This window comes from Pseudoliparis swirei, chromosome 6 (assembly GCF_029220125.1).
Source record: "Pseudoliparis swirei isolate HS2019 ecotype Mariana Trench chromosome 6, NWPU_hadal_v1, whole genome shotgun sequence".
In the NCBI taxonomy this organism is placed as follows: domain Eukaryota; kingdom Metazoa; phylum Chordata; class Actinopteri; order Perciformes; family Liparidae; genus Pseudoliparis; species Pseudoliparis swirei.
The window spans coordinates 28,181,412-28,205,280 of NC_079393.1; the positions used below are offsets into that span (position 1 = coordinate 28,181,412).

The 23,869-nt window shown below is 47.4% G+C and overlaps 1 protein-coding gene and 1 long non-coding RNA gene across 4 annotated transcripts in view; both read left to right on the plus strand.

Moving 5' to 3' along the window:
- smpd3 (sphingomyelin phosphodiesterase 3) overlaps nt 1–10,120 on the plus strand; it is a 38,081-nt gene extending 27,961 nt beyond the window's left edge. For 2 of the 3 annotated variants that reach the window (XM_056415930.1, XM_056415931.1), the window contains 4 exons: nt 3,843–4,529; nt 6,995–7,246; nt 7,343–8,315; nt 9,795–9,948. In XM_056415930.1, coding sequence (XP_056271905.1) covers nt 4,228–4,529; nt 6,995–7,246; nt 7,343–8,315; nt 9,795–9,815 — 1,548 coding nt within the window. In that variant the 5' untranslated portion in view covers nt 3,843–4,227 and the 3' untranslated portion in view covers nt 9,816–9,948. Of the gene's footprint in view, nt 1–3,842; nt 4,530–6,994; nt 7,247–7,342; nt 8,316–9,794; nt 9,949–10,025 lie in introns of those variants that run through there. The other variant, XR_008831950.1, reaches the window with a different exon arrangement.
- Nucleotides 10,121–12,967: 2,847 nt separating this feature from the next.
- Nucleotides 12,968–15,031, plus strand: LOC130194842 (uncharacterized). The gene is made up of 2 exons (XR_008831974.1): nt 12,968–13,239; nt 14,680–15,031. It is a non-coding gene; the product is annotated as an uncharacterized LOC130194842 (long non-coding RNA).
- The last annotated feature ends 8,838 nt before the right edge of the window (nt 15,032–23,869 follow it).

The window sequence follows — 23,869 nt, forward strand, 5'->3', positions numbered from 1 at the left end:
ATGGTTCCTCCAATGGTCCCTCCAATGGTTCCTCCAATGGTCCCTCCAATGGTCCCTCCAATGGTTCCTCCAATGGTCCCTCCAATGGTCCCTCCAATGGTTCCTCCAATGGTCCCTCTAATGGTCCCTCCAATGGTCCCTCCAATGGTCCCTCCAATGGTTCCTCCCATTTACCCGACAGACAGTGTTGAACAGCCTGAAGCGTAGGAAGGGAGATTTGTGTCTTTATTACACAAACAAAAAGGTTTTGAGAGAAAGCATTTTTTTTTTAGAGATTTTTTTTTATTTGAGAGCAAATGTTTTTTATGTTTGCTATCAAAATTTGCTTTCAAAACTCTTTTCTTGCATAGAAGGACTTGATCTGTGGGGGACTTGAACACACACACATGTCCTCCATCTCCTCCCCCGTGCGGTTCCTCCATTTTACCGACAGACAGTGTTGAACAGCCTGAAAAGCGGAAGGAGATTTGTGTCTTCTTTATTACACACAAAAAAGGTTTTGAGAGAAAGCATTTTTTTTTTTGAGAGTTTTTTTTTTTTTTTTAAGAATGTTTTTTTTTTTATGGCATTTGCTATTGAAAAACCTCTTCTTGCATAGAACAGAAGATGAGTGGACTTGAACCACACATGTCCTCCATCCTCACTCACCCTGCACGTGCTGCTGCCGCCCGCCGCCTCCGCCTCGTGTCTGAGCGGAGATGTGATCGTGTTCTCGTGAGTCCGTTCTCCCTCTGCAGCGACTCGGCCCTCGCTTCACACTTTACAGGCCGAGTGACGTCTGGATCGAGCTGGATTTAGAGAACAGAAGCTAAACAAAAGCAAGAACACAAAGGCCGGCCTCTGTTGTCTCGACCAGCTGTCATCCGGTCGCTCTAAGTAGTCATGATGTGTGTAAATGAGGGAAAGGTCGACGACCTCCACACTGCTCTCCCATTAAAGCTCCACTCATCATATTCTGTCCACGTTGGACCCTGACCCACCGCACAGTGACATCACCGTCTTAAAGATACAGTCACGACCAGGGCCTAAGTCCTACCACCACGCCAGAGGCCACCAGGTGGCTGAGGTTGGAAGTGCGGTCTGTCGTCCTGCTAATCTGCCTGACGACCGCACATCAGGCCGGCAGACAATTAAACAGTCAGCCGGTCAGGTAAACAGTCGGCCAGACAGGTAAACAGTCGGCCAATCAGGTAAACAGTCGACCAGACAGGTAAACAGTCGGCCAGTCAGGTAAACAGTCAGCCAGACAGGTAAACAGTCGGCCAGACAGGTAAACAGTCAGCCAGACAGGTAAACAGTCGGCCAGACAGGTAAACAGTCGGCCAGTCAGGTAAACAGTCGGCCAGACAGGTAAACAGTCAACCAGACAGGTAAACAGTCGGCCAGACAGGTAAACAGTCGGCCGGTCAGGTAAACAGTCGGCCGGTCAGGTAAACAGTCGACCAGACAGGTAAACAGTCGGCCGGTCAGGTAAACAGTGGGCCAGTCAGGTAAACAGTCAGCCAGACAGGTAAACAGTCGGCCAGTCAGGTAAACAGTCGGCCAGACAGGTAAACAGTCGGCCGGTCAGGTAAACAGTCGGCCGGTCAGGTAAACAGTCGGCCAGACAGGTAAACAGTCGGCCAGTCAGGTAAACAGTCGGCCAGACAGGTAAACAGTCGGCCAGTCAGGTAAACAGTCGGCCAGTCAGGTAAACAGTCGGCCAGTCAGGTAAACAGTCGGCCAGACAGGTAAACAGTCGGCCAGTCAGGTAAACAGTCGGCCAGACAGGTAAACAGTCGGCCAGTCAGGTAAACAGTCGGCCAGACAGGTAAACAGTCGGCCAGACAGGTAAACAGTCGGCCGGTCAGGTAAACAGTCGGCCAGACAGGTAAACAGTCGGCCGGTCAGGTAAACAGTCGGCCAGTCAGGTTGGTCTATCACATGTCTCCCAACAGCTCGATTGGACGCCTGTCGCGTGAGGACAGCTGCCTATGGGTGTATTTGGGGGCGTGGCCTTCACCTGATGTATTATCCCCCGTTGGCGTGTGTCGGCCCCGGTGCTCAGGTGGCCCCCGGGGGCCGTTGTCACGAATGAATTAATCTCTTCATCATTTATTCAGGCCGGCGGGTCGATGCTTCCCATCGTGTTGAAACGCCTCCCTGCTGTCCGGCTGTCCGGCGGCGGTCAGGGAGACGATCGATCGGGACCGTCGTGATTCAAATAGAGCGGGAGCACATGTTAAAGTGTTGCTGTTGTGGAATAACTTGTATTCGCACTCCAGGACTTAAATGTTATAATAATAATAATAATAATCATTTATTTTATATAGCGCTTCTCAAGGCATGCCGACATCCCGAAGTCGCTTTACAGAGTCCAGTAGTCACACACACAGTCATCCCGGTGGTGGTAAGCTACATCAGTAGCCACAGCTGCCCTGGGGCAGACTGACGGAAGCGTGGCAGCCAATCAGCGCCTACGGCCCCTCCGACCACCACCAACACTCATTCACATCCATACGAACCGGGGTGAGGCTGCGGTGCATGTCTTTATGCTAATGTTATAGCTTGTGTTATTAAAATGTATAAATGATAGATTATCTACGGCGATACACTTTGTATTAAGAGATTCAGTTAACTTAACATTAAATGAAGTTATCTCTTAGTTTTGTATCATTTTATTTGTATCGCGCTTTAAAAAGGTACTCAAAGACACTTTACATGGTAAACAACTCAAACAATGGAAGCAATAACAATATAAACAACAACGAGATGACATAACAGAAAGAAACAAAACATTACAAATAATTCATTAGCATCACGGGTTAAATGCAGATTTAAATAAATGAGTTTAAAGTGTAGTTTTGAAAGTGGCGAGTGACGGAAATCATCTGAGAGCGTTCCAGAGGGAGGGGCCAGCAGTGGAGAAGACCCCGTCCCACCAGGAGGGGGGGGGGGATCTGAGGAGGTCCGAAAGGTATGGAGGGGCGGAGCCAGTGGAGCTCCTGGAGGCCTGGTGGGCCGTACAGGAGGCCAGTCGAGAGGTGATGAAGGTCGGGAGGGTTGGATCAAAGATGACACCGAGGTCACAGAAGTGTGAGGAAGCAGCAGCAGAGGGAGACGCTGTGACGGGATCTGTTGGCCGATGAGGATGATGAGGGTTTCACATCTGTCGCTGTCGAGTTCGAGGAAGATGAATTTGCATCCAGGTCTTTATATCTGTGAGGCGGTTGCTGAGGGTGGAGAGGAGGAGGTCATCAGAGGAGAGGAGGAGGTGATCAGAGGAGAGGAGGAGGTCGTTAGAGGAGAGGAGGAGGTCGTCAGAGGAGAGGAGGAGGTCATCAGAGGAGAGGAGGAGGTCGTTAGAGGAGAGGAGGAGGTGATCAGAGGAGAGGAGGAGGTGGTCTCTGTGGTCAGGGCGCTCTCTGGAGGGAACACCACGTGTTGTTGTTTGTTCCATGTTGTCTGCTGGTTGTATTGAATAGTTTACATTTGCCTTTGATGTTGAAGCTGTTATCCGACTGTGAGCTCGTCTCCATGCTGCTGAACAGAGAGCTTCTTTCATCAATGGATCCGATGCTTTGCCTTCGTTTGGATCACATTTTTCTCAGGACATTAAAGTTCTGATTGGCGGTCGCCGTGTTGGAAACGAGCCACAGAATGATCTTTATTTGTGTCTGTGGACTTCAAAGCACCAACTGGAGTCCATCCATGATGCGTTCACACACAACAGGAGGTAAACAAGGGTCATTGTCCATCACTGACCTCCTGTTTCTTGTTCCTCCCCACCTTTCTCTCTCTCTCTCTCTCTCTCCCTATTTCCTTGCTCTCTTGTTCTATCGATTCGCTCTCTCTCTCTCCAGGTCCGAAGGAAACGGCGATGTTCAGCGGCCGGGTGACATTTAATGGCCGCCCCCTCCCGAGGTCGCTGGAGTCCTCGCAATTGTAGACCCTTCATCAACGGAAGATCTCTCGTCATGGACGCCCCTCCCCGCCACACTGCGCCCCTTGACCCACCTTGTACCTGCTGACCGAGGGGAGGTGATCCCGAGACAGGCTCGTCCCTGAAGATCAACTCAATAAATCGCCCCAAGCCATGTAGTGTCGGGTTTACATTTGAATCTGATTTATTTTTTAAATTCACGTCATCTCTGGAACAGATTTGCATTTGCTCGTTCAACGAGTGCATGTGGGTGTGGACATAGCGACAGAGAGAAGAAGGAGAGAGGGAGAAAGGAAAGGAACGAGATGGTTCTCCACACCACCCCTTACTCCGGGGCCTGTCTGCACTTCCTGGATGGCTTGTCGTGGAGCCTGGTGTTCCCCTGCTACTGGCTCCTGGACCAGCTGCTGGCCTCCTGCGTGGCCACGTCGCTGGAGAAGCGCCGGCGCTCCCAGGACCCCTGCTCCTTCCGCACCCTGTGCGCGGTGATCTCCGCGCCTCTTTACCTGCTCCTCTTTCTCGCCTCGCTGCCACTCGCCCTGCTGGGCTTCGTCCTCTGGGCTCCGCTGCAGGCCGTCCGCCAGCCGTACCTGTACAGCCACCGCAGGTTAGTGTGCAGCTTTGTTTTACTGCCTCTTGTTTTCAAGTCAAATCTCCTGCCTGTGGTGTTGTTAGTGCTAGTTCTCAAAATGTTAACCGCAAAGCCATTAAACCTGAAGAGAAAAGGAGTAATATGTTAGTATGGCTATTATCTGCTCCTTTCACGTCCTCTGAAGGTTCCCTGAAAGTCCTCAGAAGGTCCTCTAAATGTCCTCAGGTCCTCTAAATGTCCTTAATATGTCTCCTGAAAGTCCACAGAAGGTCTTCTAAAATTAAATTCCTCAAAAGATCTCCTGAAAGCCCTTAGAAGGTCCTCTAAAAGTCCACAGAAGGTCCTCTAAAAGTCCACAGACGGTCCTCTAAAAGTTCTCAAAAGGTCTCCTGGAAGTCCTTAGGTCTTCTAAAAGTCCTCAGAAGGTCCTCTAAAAGTCCACAGAAGGTCCTCTAAAAGTCCACAGAAGGTCCTCTAAAAGTCCACAGAAGGTATTCTAAAAGACCTCAAAGCGTCTCCTGAAGGTCTTCTAAAAGTCCTCAGAAGGTCCTCTAAAAGTACTCAGAAGGTCTCCTGATGGTCTCCTGAAAGTACTCAGAAGGTCCTCTAAAAGACCTCAAACCGTCTCCTGAAGGTCTCCTGAAAGTACTCAGAAGGTCCTCTAAAAGTACTCAGAAGGTCCTCTAGAAGTACTCAGAAGGTCCTCTAAAAGTACTCAGAAGGTCTCCTGAAAGTCCTCAGGTCATAGTTACAGCGGTTGCACCAATCAGTTTGTATTTGTCATAAAACACGCCGTTTGTCATATAGATTGTCATAAATGGCGTATAGTTGGATAGAATAATTCCCATCCCTAGCATAGCAGCCTGTTATCTCATGGCAATGTGGTCTCCATCCAAACTGTTCTGGGAACAGCCAGTTTCACTGTCGATGTCCTCCTAACCTCTTCATCGAATGGGTTTCTGAATCTTAGGTGGACAAGAGGCCGTTCACTTGCCGAGCCATGCTTCATTTTCCATCTACCGTGCCATTGTTCCCCGAGTTTGGACAAGAGGCAGAACATGGAGTCATTACTGTAAAGAGTTCATTGGTCTGGCCTCCAGCTGCCAGGCTCAATCAGCTCTCAGTGAGTGTTTGGTTATCCAAACACACAGCGGAGTGGCTACCCACCATGACCACGGAATTTGAAACGCTGTATTTAGATCCGTTTGCTGTGGAGGAGCAGCTCTTTCTCCCGGTTATTCTGATTTACAAGTGGCACACAATGTTATACATTCCCTTTGTTAGCCGTGTTTGTTTCCAGTAATTATGCAGCTGCCTCACAATGCACGTACTCACGAATAATTGAAAGGGTTCGAGGTTTATCCATAACAGAGGATCAAAGGAGTCAGTAGATAATGTTAGGTTGATACATTTGGGAAGAAAAATAAAATGCTGGTGGTATGGAAAGTGTCAGGCCTGGACTAAAATGAGGACTCAGATGCAGAGAATAGAACGTACAAGCCCACTTTATTGAATTCAGATCCTCTTTGAGGAGTGACAAATAAATGGGTATGAAAAAAAACTCACAAAATGTACTGGGGCCTGGCAACTCGCGAAAGAACAAACTTCCTGAGAATGAAAGTCTCCAATAAAAGGAAAAGCAAAACTACAGAGAAAACGGGACAAAAGAAACGGCACACCTAAAACTGGAGGCTCTACCAACTATCTAGAGCTCATCTAAACACAAAATCACTCCAAACGGGAGGGCCGCAAAACGGCTGACAAATGAAACAAAACAAAGCTAAACTAGAAACTTTACAAACGAAAAGTCACTCTCAAGGAGGAAGCAGGAAACAACTCAAGTGGTTTGGCAATACTCTTGGAAAAAGAGACTCTGGCTGTGGCAAAGGGCTGAGGGCCAAGGACCAAACACTTTGGACCAAAGGGGAGACGAGACTAGAAGCACATGAGGGTCACGGGGAACAGGTGGAAACGATCAGGGTCAGGGGTCAGGGGTCAGGGGGGACCATCACACCGGTGACACATGAGGAAGGGCAAGTGACCTGAAACGAGAGGGGGAGTTAGGCTTCAAAATAAAACAGGAAGTTACGAGACAAAAACCCAAGACAAGACAAACCAAACATACAGAAAGCATACAAAAACAGATCAGAAAAATAATGACTGATATGAAGATTATTGCAGAAACGTAATGCAGACAGTAAATATTCTAAGGTAGATGTATATGCATGTTCTCCAAATGAGGCTGCATATGTTCTTTCAAAGATATTTAAATGTGTCTGCCCCTCAACATAAACATGCATAATGAGCCAGGTAGCGGTTCCTCTCTGCTTCTCTGCTTTATGCTAAGCTAAGCTAAGCTAATACGCTGAGCAACTAGAGAGTGAATGACCGAATTTCCTAAACTCAGGCTTTTCTTTCCATACATTGTGTCCTACGGAGCCTCTGTTTGTCTTGATGTTTTCGTTGCTTACCTTCTGCAGGCCAGACAAACACCAGGCCGAGCAGGGCCAGGCCGGGCCAGGGGGCGTCGGCCTCGGGGATTGGAGGCCGCAGGGCAGGAGCTTCTGTTTCTGCAGCGCCAACGTATGCCTGCTGCCCGACTCTCTGGCCAGGTTCAACAACCTGTCGGACACGCACAGGAGAGCCCGGGAGGTGGGGAAGAGGATCCGCAACGGGGCCAGTCGGCCTCAGATCAAGATCTACATCGACTCGCCGACCAACACTTCCATCAGGTGAGGATCGCTCCTCCCGCCCACGTCTCACGGCAGTGAGAGAGTCCACTCCTGTCATCAAACTAAACCCAATGCATTTCCTTTTGTTCTGTTCAGCGCGGTGTCCTTCAGCAGCCTCGCCACAGGATTCCGCCGCACCTCCTCTCTGGACCAGCGTCCAGACCAAACCCACACCACCAACGGACCCGCCGAACCCGAACCCGTCGCCGAGTGCCCAATCCACACCGCGGGTGCCGCCGACTGCCCCGTGCACCCCTCTGCAGGAGACCAGGGCCCTGAATGCCCCGTGCACCCCTCTGCAGGAGACCAGGGCCCTGAATGCCCCCTTCACCCCGACGCAGCAGCAGACTGCCCCCTCCACCCCGTGGGGACCGGCGGCAGCTCGGACTGCCCCGTTCACGCCTCGGGGGAGGCTCCAGACTGCCCCTTGCATTCCACGGGAGCTCAAGATGGCCACGGCCTCCACGACTGTCCGGTGCACGGGGAAGGGACCCAGACGAAGCCGTCCTCAGACTGCCCGCTTCACGCCTCACGGGTTCAAATCAGCATCAGCGCCCCAGAGCCGGACCCACAGGAGGAGGAGGCCGAAACGGGGAACCATCGGCCCGTGGAGGCCGGAGACACGGGCAGCATGACGGCCTCCAGGGAATCCCTCGCCCGTTACCACGGCGGCGACGGTGGCGTCGGCGTAGCATCCAACAATACTCTCTCTCACGTCCCCCGCACGTCAGTCTTCAAACGCCCCGGGAGAAAACGCCGCCACGGAGACGAGACGTTCGACCACGACATCTCCGCCTTTTTCCCCGCCAACTTGGATTTTCTGGCTCTACAGGAAGTGTTTGACCACGGGTCGACCACCAGACTGCGGCGTCAGCTGCACCGCTACTTCCCCTACGTGCTGAGTGACGTTGGCCGGTACGGCTGGAAGGGATGCTGCTCGAGCTTCAAATTCCTGAACAGCGGGCTGATGCTGGCCAGCCGCTACCCAATCCTGGACGCGCGGTTCGAGTGCTACCCCAACGGGAGGCGGGAGGACGTCCTGGCAGCCAAGGGTGCGCTGTTCGCCAAGGTCAGAAACGTTGCCTTGTTTCCTCTTCTCTCTCTTTTCATACGACAAGAGTTCTGAAACTGGGTTCTTCTCAGATGATGGACATCAGGCTCCGGATGCGCGTGAATTACGTTTAATAATATTTAATGTCAAGAAGTTCAAACAAACAATCCAGGCTCAGGGTCGTGGGTTTCGTGGTGAGGGTTAGGGTTGGGGTTAGTGGAGGGTTGGGGGAGGGTTGGGGTTAGGGGAGGGTTGGGGTTGGGGTTAGGGGAGGTTTGGGGTTGGGGTTAGGGGACGGTTGGGGGAGGGTTGGGGTTGGGGTTAGGGGACGGTTAGGGGAGGGTTGGGGGAGGGTTGGGGTTGGGGTTAGGGGAGGGTTGGGGTTAGGGTTGGGGTTGGGGTTAGGCTAAGGGGAGGGTTAGGGTTGGGGTTATCAGTTGACCTGTTTCCTGTATGTGTCTTTATGCTAAGCTAATCATTATGCTAAGCTAAGCTTACCATCTCCTGGATCCACTCTTAGCAAATCAGTGCATTGCCCAAAATGACACAATCAGGAAGCAGATAAAATCTAAATATTTCATCGAGCACTTTTCATTGAACTCATAGAGCCTTTACACATGTTCAAATGATCATATAAAACAAATCACTGGAAATACACAAACACCAAATTAATCACACATTAAAATGAGTTATTAAAAAGTGAGATTAAACATATTTTAGAAGACACATGTGCCCCAAAGACATAACATTTTTAATCCTCGCCTAATTTTATTTCAAACTGCGCTGGATTAGAGCTGAATGTCTCACTGGACCTAATTTCCTGCTTTCCCCGCAGAAGAAATGCGTCTGAGCTCCGATCGCTGAGGCCGAAAGCTAATCTCGTCATCTCTGACGCCGCGACCCGAACTGTCGGCGGCCCGGTAATTGAATCAGCCCGTTAGGTCTATTTATACTGAATTAACTCGTTGTACATTTGTGAAAGACGAAGAGTTAAAATGACCCGTCAGCCGCCTGCATACATTAGTGTAGATCTGCAAAGCAAAGACATCATCTTCACATCTTTCCTTCTTTAAGCACTGAATATACCGAATATATGTGATGCCCTCGTGTGAATCCTGCCCCTCAGAACACGGCCCAGTCCATTGCACACAGTACCTGGTGAATTCACTCATTTACACCAACACCCATTACGCAGCCGCCGTTGTGCCGAGTGAACACAGACATGACACAACGCTCACGAGCTGTCCACGTCGCCCACTGCCACCACAACGAAGACATGGCAGCATGTTACGGTCTTCAGGCTTCACTAAATAAATTAGCATCTTTCCACATCTGTGTTTATATGTGGGAATAAAATCACACGACGATAAACACAATAAGATGGTTTCATGTGTTAAAGCTGCGTTCTCTCTCCTGACCACCAGGGGGCGACTCCTCTGGTTGTATAGAAGTCTATGCTCCGTGTGTTAAAGCTGCATTCTCTCTCCTGACCACCAGGGGGCTGCTCTGGTTGTATAGAAGTCCATGCTCCATGTGCTACGGCTGCATTCTCTCTCCTGGCCACCAGGGGGCTCCTCTGGTTGTATAGAAGTCTATATCGTGACTCTACTTCCCTCTTGATGTTTTCCCTCAGTAAACATTGTAAACATGAGTTCATGTCTCAGTCTCTAGTCTCAAGTCTTCTTCTATACAGCATGATGTCATCATTTATACTTTATGGTCCTTTAGAGTCAGACCATAAAGCGGGGGACGCTTTAGGGGCGGAGCTACAGGTGATTGACAGGTCTCTAACAGACATCTCACTCCTACACACGACCAATAAGGTAACTTTCATTAATTGGTTGAAGGATTTTTTTATGACAAGACATGGGGAGACGTGTTAATGTGTGTGTGTGTGTGTCCTGTTGTTTGTGTGTGTGTGTGTCCTGTTGTTTGTGTGTGTGTGTGTGTGTCCTGTTGTTTGTGTGTGTGTGTGTGTGTGTCCTGTTGTTTGTGTGTGTGTGTGTGTCCTGTTGTTTGTGTGTGTGTGTGTGTGTCCTGTGATGAGTGGCTGATCGGGTCCAGCTCCAACGAGGAGGGATCCGCTGTATGCCGATGATGCGCACCTGTATGTGTGTGTGTGTGTGTGTGTGTGTGTGTGTGTGTGTGAAGCTATTGGTGTGTGCTCAGCTCGTGGTCGAGGATCCGGCTGTAAAATGGCGGAGAGAAAAAATTCATCAAAATAAAAGTCCCAGGTTATTTCTGCTGCGATGATAATTTCCCTGTATCCCCATTATCTCTCCTCTTCCTCCTCCTCTGCCTCCTCTTCCTCCCTGCAGTCCTAACAGACCGTATAAAGCAGTGAATAAATCACCACTAATTACACAATGAACACATTCAGTTATTAACCCGTCTCAATAAAAGTCTCCTTCTCTTCCTCTTCCTCCTCTTCCTCCTCCTCCTCCTCTTCCTCCTCCTCCTCTTCCTCTTCCTCCCTGTGTTAGTAGACGTGAACAGCTGGTTTCTGGAGGCTCTGGTGTGGAGCAGATCCTCGTGAACACAAACAGGTTGACCCCCCCCCCCCCCTCATTACTATCTCATTAGAGCTCTTCACTCCATGCGCCTCATGTTCACGCCTCCAGAGGCCGTGTGTGTGTGTGTGTGTGTGTGTGTGTGTGTGTGTGTGTGTGTGTGTGTGTGTGTGTGTGTGTGTGTGTGTGTGTGTGTGTGTGTGTTCACGAGGACGCTCAGTCGGAAGCCGTTGTTCAAGTGGTGATGCCTGAAGTTCTTCCTTTGTTGTTGTTGTTGTTGTGTACTGATCACTGCGGTGCTTCGCTGTGGTCGTCTGTTCTCTTTTTTCTTCTGTTCTTTGTCTGTTCAGCAACTCCACCTCTCAATGTTCACCATGTCGGTTGGAAATGAGGAAAGGAAGGTAGGAAAGGAAGAAAGAAAAGGAGATAAGGAAGGAAAGAAAGGAGACAAGGAAGGTAGGAAGGAAAGGAAGGTAGGAAAGAAAGGAAGGAAAGTAGGAAAGGAAGGTAGTAAAGTAAGAAAGGAAAGGAGGAAAGGAATCAAATAAAAGAGATAAGGAAGGAAGGAAAGGAGGCAAGGAAGAAAAAGAGACTACACTACATGTGTGTAACTACATGTGTGTAACTACATGAGTGTAACTACATGTGTGTAACTACATGTGTGTAACTACAGGTGTGTAACTACATGAGTGTAACTACATGTGTGTAACTACATGAGTGTAACTACATGTGTGTAACTACATGTGTGTAACTACATGTGTGTAACTACATGTGTGTAACTACATGTGTGTAACTACATGTGTGTAACTACATGAGTGTAACTACATGAGTGTAACTACATGTGTGTAACTACATGTGTGTAACTACATGAGTGTAACTACATGAGTGTAACTACATGTGTGTAACTACATGAGTGTAACTACATGTGTGTAACTACATGAGTGTAACTACATGTGTGTAACTACATGAGTGTAACTACATGTGTGTAACTACATGAGTGTAACTACATGTGTGTAACTACATGAGTGTAACTACATGTGTGTAACTACATGTGTGTAACTACAGGTGTGTAACTACATGAGTGTAACTACATGTGTGTAACTACATGTGTAACTACATGTGTGTAACTACATGAGTGTAACTACATGTGTGTAACTACATGTGTGTAACTACATGAGTGTAACTACATGTGTGTAACTACATGTGTGTAACTACATGTGTGTAACTACATGAGTGTAACTACATGTGTGTAACTACATGTGTGTAACTACATGTGTGTAACTACATGTGTGTAACTACATGAGTGTAACTACATGTGTAACTACATGTGTAACTACATGTACCCAGACCACCACGAGACTCTGGACCAGACCACCACGAGACTCTGGACCAGACCACCACGAGACTCTGGACCAGACCACCATGAGACTCTGGACCAGACCACCATGAGACTCTGGACCAGACCACCACGAGACTCTGGACCAGACCACCACGAGACTCTGGACCAGACCACCATGAGACTCTGGACCAGACCACCATGAGACCAGACCAGACCACCACGAGACTCTGAACCAGACCACCATGAGACTCTGGACCAGACCACCACGAGACTCTGGACCAGACCACCACGAGACTCTGGACCAGACCACCACGAGACTCTGAACCAGACCACTACGAGACTCTGGACCAGACCATCATGAGACTCTGGACCAGACCACCACGAGACTCTGGACCAGACCACCACGAGACTCTGGACCAGACCACCATGAGACTCGACTCTCCTGACCAGACCACCATGAGACTCTGGACCAGACCACCATGAGACTCTGGACCAGACCACCATGAGACTCTGGACCAGACCACCATGAGACTCTGGACCAGACCACCACGAGACTCTGAACCAGACCACCATGAGACTCTGGACCAGACCACCATGAGACTCTGGACCAGACCACCACGAGACTCTGGACCAGACCACCATGAGACTCTGGACCAGACCACCATGAGACTCTGGACCAGACCACCACGAGACTCTGGACCAGACCACCACGAGACTCTGGACCAGACCACCACGAGACCCTGAACCAGACCACCACGAGACTCTGGACCAGACCACCATGAGACTCTGGACCAGACCACCATGAGACTCTGGACCAGACCACCACGAGACTCTGGACCAGACCACCATGAGACTCTGGACCAGACCACCACGAGACTCTGGACCAGACCACCACGAGACTCTGGACCAGACCACCACGAGACTCTGGACCAGACCACCACGAGACTCTGAACCAGACCACCACGAGACTCTGGACCAGACCACCGCGAGCAGACAGCTGGACTTCATGTGCTCTTGGTGAAATGACCCGGTCCCGTCAGGATCCTGTGGAGCTCATGGGCCGTGACACCAGGACCTACTTCAGCACCTCAAAGTAAGTCTAACATAAATATATGTATTAACTAACCTCATGTATATGAGTATGTGTTTCATATAGTTAAGCTCTACTCGTGTGTCAAGTTAATAACCGCTATGCATAGGCGCACTACACATGAATTAGACTAATTAAAAATAGTTTTAGAATGGTAGTAGAGTGGTGTTTACCTGTCAATATGTTCACATAGTGTTCACGAGGCTAAGAGATGGTCTCGCTGTTTAATTTGTAAAAATAGTATTCATTCATATTTATCCAGTCTGACATTAAAGTAACATTCTGTAACAATTGTACCTTAAAATAACAGCTTGAAAAAAATGGTGCCGCTACAATGACTTTTAATATGGCGATCTGCGGCTCCGCCATCGGGGGTCTGTGGGGAAATAACTCCGCTATGTAAGATTCTGGAGCCGCCCCAGCGGATGTATCTGACCTGCTTTCTGGCAGTGATTACGCATGTCATAAAGTGCTACCCGCAGCTACAGCATGAGCTTTTTATGTAGCTTGTTGGTGTTGTCAACAATATTGTATCCGATCACATCGTATTCATTCAAACATTTAGAAAACAACGATATCGCTGAAACGCTGATCGTATTTCATCTAAACTAAATGTTGTCATTCTTTGGTTGTGTTGTTTCATTCACCCTGAGCAACTCAATCAAGGGAAAAGGTACAATACGCTAAAAAAAGGGAATGGCGGATCTGCGAATTCTGGTGTTAACTCTCTGCTCAAATGGTCGAAAAGAAAAACAGTCGATATATGGAAACCCAAATGTTATTATATTAAATCAAATTCAATGCATCTGAAGCCCCAAATGAACACATCCACTACAAACAATCAAACCCACTCAAATGGAGTATAATCCCCGGATCCCGACAGTCCCCAAAGTCTTTGCAGTCCCCAAAACAAAAGGAACTGACTGCACGCACCCACCCCCACCCAAAAGCGGCAAACAGCTGACCGACCAGGCGGAAACGTGGCGGCGCCTGTCACCCTGCGCCCTTCACCTCGTCCGCCGGTGCCGGGCCCAGTTCAGTGTTCCTGCCAGTCTTTATAAGCAGGGCTCTCAAGTTTGAAGACAGGCAAGAGCATTTGATCAGCATGTTTGGAGAGTGCCTGTCAGTAGCTTTCCTCCAAACAAAAAACTTATCACCTTCCCTCGTCACCTTTTATAACCCGTGACACGTACAAATAATAACAATAATAATAATTATAATACAGGACAACACATGATCCCAACTCAATACAAGTGTCTGACGCTCTTTATCAGAACTGGGTATTTACGACACTGAAGTAAACGTTAAATACCTCAAAAACTGAAGGGGGCGCTAAAAGGGAAAAACTACATAATGGGGCTTTAATCTGAAGTGGTGGTGTCATGAAGAGATGTGTTGACTGTTGTTTGGCTAATGTCTGCCTTTTTTCTTTCTTTTTTCCAGGAGAATGGACCAAATGTCAACTGGAAGTTTTTATATTTATACAGTTTGAAAAGGATTGTTTTCCTAGTATATTCACAAAAGCTCAGGAGGAGACATGAACCTGTGCACAAACATCCATCACATAGAGACATGAGAACTCACTCACACACACACACATACATTCTATTATGTAAATGAATTTGCATTTTAAAAGCATCTGGAAATGTTATTTATGTTATTTTAGAGATTTCTTTGTTCAAAAGGAACTATGTTGCACGTATTTTTAAAATATATTTACTTAATTTTATAGACATTTGTTCATGGGACTTAAATGTTCTGAAAATGTATTAATAAATATAATTTACAACAGCAATGACATTTGTGTTATCCTTTTGCATTACACCATACTGTTAATTTTGAACAGACATCAGTGTGTTTACTTTGAATTAATTAATTTAGATTAATGTATATTTCCATCGTAAGTTAGGTCTTAAATTTTATATAGACGTGGTCTTAAAAAGTCTTAAATCTCACTGGTTTATTCCTGTAGACACCCTGAATAAACATGAAACAATAATAAACATAAAACAATAATAAACATAAAACAATAATAAACATAAAACAGTAACAAACATAAAACAATAAAACCATAAATCAATAACTACCATACAAATAACAAACAAAACAATAACAAACATAAAACAATAACACAAGTAAACTCATAAAAATCATAAGAAACATAAAACAATAACACATAAACAATAACAAACATAAAACGAGCAACAAACATAAAACGAGCAATAGTCGATCCCCGGCTCTGCTAGCCCACGTCGATGTGTCCCTTGAGCAAGGCACTTACACTCATTGCTCCCTGTAGCTGAGTCTACGATGTGTGATTGTAAGTCGCTTTGGGTGAAAGCGTCAGAAAATATGTGATGAACAAATGAACCAACACCAGCAGGAAGTCGGACCTGATGACCCCAGTGAAGGTTTCAGAAACTGCAGCCTAGCGGGTTTGAGCAGAAGTTTAAATCTGGAGCCCACGCATTATTGGGCTGTATCGGGATGAGGCCTGCAGCGTACTTTCATGATCGATTAATCTGCTTACAATCTTCTCTTATCGGTGTCTCTGTAAAACGTTTGATTAAAGTGGAAAAGATTCATCCAAGATCCTTTTTTATAATAATTAGACTGCACACGAGTCAACACATGGGTTCTCTACACAGTACAATGTGTTAATGAGCAAGCTTTAAAGGCGTTGGTTGGTGTATTTATAAACTTTGGACAGAGCTAGGCGGGCCAGCGATGTAACTATCCCTTTAAACCCAAACTATGAATGTAGACTCATAAAGAAAGACATATATACTTTAAAATGTATTTCCTACAGGGCTTCTTCTTCGATTTGGAGGTTTATGTTTTAGTGTCGGTCTAAAACCATGATGCGGCATTCCGATGTTTTAAAAGGTCACACCTGGAACTGAATGCATCTTGTTGAGTGGAAGGAGAAAGAGATTAACGCTGAGAGGCATCCAACCTTTATTCTTTCAGCCCGGGCTTGGGCTTCCTGTTTAATAAACGCCACTGGGACGAGTAGCAGGAGGACACCTGAGAACCAGAGAGGCCTCCACAATCCCTGAGATGCCGTTTCTGGCCCTCTTGCTTAGGGGCCCCTCTGTCCTCTTCCCAGAACGCTTGGCCCCAGCCTGTAGACACCACAGCAGAGCAGTGTGCACACCACCCGCAGACATTTAGAGAAGGAGGTTCTCAGCTGGAGCTAAAGCCAAATGCTTTCTGAAAGCTATGATGAGTGACGATGAGTCTATTTAAATGTACTGTTCTAAATAACTTGTGTGGATGTCCTTGGACAAACAGCTGAACAAGTGGACATTGATAAACAGTCTTCACGGGACACTCAGCCATTCACATGTTCCGACCTCACATGCAGCCGAATAACAAGGCACCTCTCCTACTAGAGTTACTCCAACCACAGCTTCTAGCAACCTTGGCAACAGTCGCCATATTTCTTCTCACGAGCAGACTGGGTTGTTTCCGTTAGAAGGGCTTAAAGAGACGGGTGCTAAATGTGGGTGTGTGAGACGGCTGGAATCCAGGTATATTTAGACAAGACGGTGTGAGGACAAATGTAGTATTTTCCAGATTAAAGCATGTATGAATGAATCTGAAATAAGTATATGTCTCCTTTTTGTAAAGTTAAAATCGGCAGTATGTGTTTGTCTAGCCCGAAAAAAATCTGTTTTAAATCCAACCACATTTTTAGAGCAACTCGGGTTGAGTTTACCAAAGTGATGGAGACGTGACAGAAATAGTCAAACCAGTGTTGGGAAGAAACGGAAGAGCTCTTTGATTTGAGAAGCAGGCAGCCGGACCGACGGCATCGGCCCGGCCGTGAAAGCAGAGACGGGCGCTGCTGTGCTTGGCATCGCGGTGAGGCTCGGCTCTGTTCGGCTCGGCTCTGTTCGGCTCGATTGTTTTTCCCCTTGTAGTTTTGGGACGGGCAGGAGGAGGAGTGTGAGATGACTGGGCCGATGCAGGTAACCGGTTCAAATTCCAACATGCAGGGGTGGAGGAGAAGTCTTCTTCTTCACGTGCAGAGAGAATGTGGCCGAGCCATCGGGTCTCTCTGCGTCTCTGGGTGCAGCCACACCTTCCAGCTGCCGCTGCCCAGTCCACTGTGAACCCAGTCTGTACCAACGTACAACTGTCTCTGTGTAATGCGTGAGTGAGTGAATCTGAACAAAGGTCAGACTGGCTGAAATACGAGCTCCAATATGTCTCCTGGCGAGTTGTTTCAGGCTAACGGAGTAATGGCATCCAGCTGTGTGTTTGACTCTGGAGGCAGGCGGTGTGAATACAACCAAACTGTTAATGCCAGGTACTGATCGATTCATTTCATAGCTTTTGGCTCTTTTTGCCCGACAAGGCATAGACATGTGGATTGGACATTGTGGGTAAGACTAGTTACAGTTTGAATCTTTTTAAAGCAGCGGGAGCCTCCTCAAGCCGTCGAATTACATTTCAATTTACCATAAATTAACCTCAACGAGTAATGTAGTAACGAAGGGCTTTGTCATCTAAAACGAGACTCGGCAGGATGCAGCTGGAGCTGCTCTGCCCTGTCGCTCACTCCCTCAGAAGGAACGCCACCAGAAACCATCTTCTGGTTGTTTGTCGTCTCTCGCCTTGCTTCTTCCTCAAACTCTATCTCTTCCCAATCACCCGCCTCTTCTCCCTGAGGGGGAAATAGCAGCTTCCTGCCCCCTTTTTTGTCCAGCTGGCAGAATGAATAGAAACTCCTGGAAAGACCAGCAAGATCCCGAGCCGTCGTGGAGCGCTGAACAGAGCGTCCCTCCGGGGAGGGGAAGCGATGCTTGGCTTGGAGCTGCTCCTGGAGCGTAACGAGGCCAGTCCATGACAGCCTGGCCATCGCGGCTCAGAAGCTGACCCCCAAGCCAAGCGCTGAGTCGCGTTGGAGTTGAACTGTTCTTTTACAGATTCTCTGGCTTTTGATGTTTCCCTGGGAATTCAGTTCTTATCAGAGGAGCTTACCCAGAACACATCATCTGGATCAATGTAGGACGACAACTAACAAGTGCAGGCTTCCAAAATAGACGGGAACCCAAATCAGTTTGGGACCCAACACACCGGTTCCCTCGTGAGAGTCCTGTTTGTCTCAAATGGAGACCAGACAATCAAAGATGGGCCTATTCACCTGATGAAATGTCATCATACAGATGCAACTCGCGCGTTTGTTCCAAAAACCCAGTTTGAGTCTCTGAAATGAAGCAATCCGCAGGGTCCGTACGGTCGTGGAAAACCTGGAAAAGTGAAGTGTTGGTGTGAATACATCCAGGAGTTCTGAATGAGATTTGAACAACATGAATAGATATTAGAGATGAACTGTAAGCTGTTGACACAAAACTCTAAGCGGCTTATAATACGTCATTAACACCACCGATGACTCGGTTAGTTTTAATCCATAAAAATGCAATCTTTTATTTAATTTGAATGTATTTATCATTTGAACTGTTTTTATTAAGAACAAAAACACTATAGATTACTATAATGAAGTAAAAGGAGAACATTTAGAATGGTTGATTTATATTTTCGGTCTGGATCCTTGTAGATCAGCTGCTATAATCCAACAACAAAGGGATCTGTGTTTGTTAATATGGGTAATTGATGATCAGACATTAGTTCCAGCAGCAAAGGAACCAGGATCAGGGCTCTAACGGCTCCATCTGCTCTCTTTTTCTTTGGTGCCGATCCGTGAGCGTTCTGATCCGTGGCCCCGCTGGTGTTCACCACAGACATTATTTCTGGAATCTAACGGAAATTCCATTTGGAGGAAAAAAACACATCGACTTGAAAACGAGGAAAACTGTAAAGTGCAAAAGAAAAGGCTTGTTTCTGTTCTTGGGACCTGTAGTAGTCTGTTAATCCGCCTCACTAGCCGTGTGTGATTCAACAGACTGTTGGCATGTCTGTCTATCCCATAGTTATGGTGTGTGTGTGAGATAACATTGTGCAGTGTGTGTGTGTGTCCAGATAAGACGGTCTGACAGGCTTAGGATGGACCGCCTTGCCTACTGACCTTCAGAAGGGAGCGAGTGGAGGAAGGCTTCGGTCCAGTTAATCTGACGGTTTAACCAGATGTGTTGATACACACCGAGCGTGCACACACACACACACACACACACATTAGCTCGTGCTCACACTCTTCTGTGTTGAGTCATGTGTATGAAAAGTACTTCGCTCCATTCTTCCTTCCAGTGACATAATCTCTCTTAAATTCGCGACAGCTTTCTCGTGGGATTAACTTTCACTTTACTATCGTTTTACAACGTCATGTTATTTTTATTTAAATGGCATTAAATGATAAAGTTGTGAATATATTTATGAAACGTCAATTGAGGTTCCTTAATCCACGTTCACAACAAAAGCTTTAAAAATCTTTGCGAGGGGCGGGGCTTATCTCCATGGAAACAGTTCTCATCTCCTTCATCCAGCATGAAGAACTAACCCCTAGTTCTGCTTCATACTTGTTGAGGACATCCGACACACGTCGGAACATCTAACGCCCTCGTGTGTTCGGGTTCATGACATTAATATCATATATATATATTTATACATGACATCACCCATGCCTGTTTTACTCCCTGCGAGTCCGGTACTCATAAGAGGTATTAAAGATCTCCGGGTCTTAAACCGCAACGATGGGTGTGTCCTCCATCTTGTTCTGATTCAACAGCGGCGGGACAGCGATGACGCCGGGCGGCTCGAGAGCTGATTGGCCCGAGTTGCGAATCTTCGCATCGTCCAAGTCGTGTCAAACGATCCGCCCGGCGACATGTCGCGTCTATCACAACCACTCGGTCTGTACGTTGACGTTGCTCGTGGGATCTACTCGCGCCAACAATTGGCAACGCTTTTGGTGTGAACGCACCACGAGTCTGAACCAAGACGGCCAACCTTATTACTCCTTCCAACATCGGCCAAGGCGGAGCAGAGCAGCTCCACTCTTTCCCTTCTTACCTTTCACAATAAAAGACTGAGACGTATATATAATATTGGAATATTCATCATTTTTGTGCTGCTTATTCTTCACGTCCCCGGTGTGTAAAGGCCTTTTTATTCCCAAGTCTCGCTTCATTACGAAGGATTTCAACATCCACCCTCCTCCTGTTCCCGTTGGTACGGTTCCCAGTGAGCTCTGGAGGAGAAAAGAACAAACTGCGGTCGGTAACGTGACAGAGAAGCTGGTGAAGCCCTCAAACACGCCGGCCACAGTCGGAGCTCACTGGCATGTGGTCTAGTTCAGTTTTCTCAGCACCAGTTTCTGTCTCTGTCTCTGAACCGGGCCCCGCTTGTTGACACTTTGCCGTTGAAGTTCAAGGTTTGTGGTTTGCAAGGACCTGCAGGACTCTATGTGGTTCTGCACAACCAGCTGTTCCTTGAAAAGAATGTTACAACCATCTTCCTCTCAATTCAATTCAGTTTATTTGTATAGCCCATTCTCACAAATAAAAAATTTGCCTCGGAGTGCTTTACAATCAGTACACATAGACATCCTTGACCTTTGACCTCACATGGGATCAGGAACAACTCCCAAATAACCCTTCACGGGGAGAAAAGGGAAGAACCCTTCAGGAGAGCAACAGAGGAGGATCCCTCTCCAGGATGGACAGAACAATAGATGTCATGTGACCAGAATGAAGCGTTACAGAGTTACAACACATTCAATGAGTATGACAGAGCGTATGAATAGTTGGTAGTAGTCATGGACCACGATCCAGACCTCCATCATCCATCAGGCAGATAGAGGAGGAGTGGGCGGGGCATCAGCAGCGCCATGGCATCAGACCCAGCCAGGTCCAATGGACCCTCTCAAGACCCCTCATAGAAGAGTGAAGGCTTTAAAATGATTCGGCAGATTATGTCCATCACATTTCCTCTAGCTGTCCCCAAGTATTCTTGAGAGCCGGCCTCTCACATTGGCTGCTGACACTAAATCACTGTTCCAGTCAGATCTGTTCACGGTGTTTTGGTGACATGTTGTGGTGGACCTGACAGTTGATCCAAAACCAGTCTGAGAAAGGCCTCCTGGGTCGGGTATCAAGCGGCACGTTATCCAACCATTCATCGGCTCTCTAACGTCAATTTCTCCGTGTCCAAATGAAGTTTAGTAAGATGTCGTTTTTGGAGAAACAGTTGAGTAACTCCGGTAGTTTAAAGGAGACGTTTTCACAGCAGCATGAAATAGATTTTAGAGATAATTCTGACCCGTTTAACTTCCGAACACGAGCTCTGAGCAGAACATGAAGCATCATAAGTGCTCATGCTAAGATATTATTTTAATCAAAGCAATTATTTCAAATATAATAATAAATTTATCTTCAAACAACCCCTATATAGATAAGAAGAGGATGACATTTTGAATTTGATAGACATACGTACAACACAAACTTTAAAAGAAATCTCAGACATATTCATCATCGGCAGAAACGCAAGTTTGGTAATTGGTATTAAACAATTATCTGGGTTCCTCAATTTCTTTAACCACATTGTATCTGCTGAGGTCATTCTGAAGTTCAAATGTACCAAGTAGTTACTCTGAACTGATAATGCTATACAGATATCCACAGTAAGGACTTCCACCCTCTGAATGGGTGTCCATGAATGTCCATTCAAATCCCCCACTGTTGTATCCAATGAACTAAGAATGGTGTTAGTCGATTTGAGTTGGCACATCATGATAATGACCTCACGATCCTCTCCTGGCACCGCATTAGTTATTCTGTTCATGGCAGCCATTGTGACGTGTTCCACAGTTTAGTCTTCCTCACATTTGGACAGAGGTGCATTTGATGTGATTGATACTGGCAGCCGGTCCGGCGTGCTGTGGTATGACCAAGCATGGTTTACTGGGAACAGAGCCACCGTTAATGACCGGCCGGCCTGGAGGTGTTCTGGCTAGTCCCATGGGGAGGTGCACCTGGTAGCAAACCCACAGCGCGCTGAAGGGGTGGTCCCTTCTGGCCCGTAACTATCCCAGGATCTCGCTGAAGGAGTTGGAAGGAGCGACGGATGGGTTACCCGACCTCGCCATCGCGGCCTGGACCCGGGTCCATGGACGGCTGAATGAGCTGTTACATTCCACAGGTGTTGCTGTTATTGTGTCCACACCCTGTGTGATGCAGCACGGCAATACAGTCCATCATTGGCGTGGTATTCTTGCAGGCTCCCGAGAAATACAAATGAAAAGAAGTTGGTGCTTGTGTCCTTTCTGCAGAAAGATGTTGCTGCCACCTTCTTGGACATGATGAACCATATAAGTATGTGTTCCCGAGATCCGGACACAGCATGGATGGATTGCAAGTTTTGATACTACGAAGTACTTTGTTATTTCAGTTGGAAGCCCAAAGATATCGATTCCCACCCCTAACCTGGGGCCTTCTTTATATTCCTCGATAAACAAGAAACATTCAATCATTGTCAGCTCTTCAGCTGTTCGATATTCATAGAGGGGGCATGTGAACATTTCCAAAAGAAGTCTTGATGTTCAGAACATGAACACATTGTGGTACCCAGAAACCACAAGTTCCCTTATCTTAGCAGTAGAGATGCACCAATCAGTTGGCCACCGATTTTAAAGTGTTGTCATGCAAAAAAAAAATCATTTAGAATATTAAAAGGTTTACTTTGGGATTGTTAAAATGTAATTTTCGGGGACAACGTTCGATATCGTAAATCCGAATTGTCCGGGTGAAGGTTGGAGACCATGTGCTCGCCATGCCTCCGCTGTGTGTTGATGGGTCTTGGGTTCATGCCGGCTCAGTCCAACCCCCGCTGGCGAGTCCTTCCCGCTCCTTTCTCGATGTTTTTTCTTCCTCTCTCCGCTTTGCTCCGGTTCACTTCGTCTCTATTTTGAGACGCACATGTCTGCTGTGACCCAGCATGTGCCGAATCTCTCGTATTTAGTCTCCAGCTCGGTGGATCGCAGTGGAACCAATTAAACACGCTCCAAACTCCCAAAATGGAAACTGGGTCCCTGTACCGCTCCTGTAACCGATGTGCACCACCGTGCTGACACAGTTCAGGTCGGATTCTAACAACCGCCAGTAGACACTGCTGGACTAGCAGATCCTTATCTTTGCCAAAACACTGACCTTTGACCCCCGTTCCAGCCAGTCCCATTTAGCCCTCAACAATGGAGTGTTATCTTTCCCAACAGTCGGGCAAACACAACTCTTCTCACATCCACCTCCTTTATGCCAGTGTGTTCCCCAGATGTCTCATTTCACACTTTCTGGCTCAGGCCTCACACACGCCTGTTAGGTGTGTGTGTGTTGGGTGCTAGTTAGTAGGCCTGTCAGGATGTGTGTGGGCCAGCTGCTGCATCAGGGCTGAGAGGGGGAGAGAGAGAACGGTAGAAAGAGAGAGGAATGTCAGGAATCCCATGGGACACCCACTCTGACCGTTTCTATTTGTTTGTTTTTTCGGTCTCTCATCGTCCGTCTAGCTATCGCTCCTTCAACATTCTGTGATTAATGTGCAACGAACCTCATAGCATCAGATAAAGGACTCATCTCTGTACTGGTCTTGTTAGACCTTAGTGCTGATAGAGGACTCATCTCTGTACTGGTCTTGTTAGACCTTAGTGCTGATAGAGGACTCATCTCTGTACTGGTCT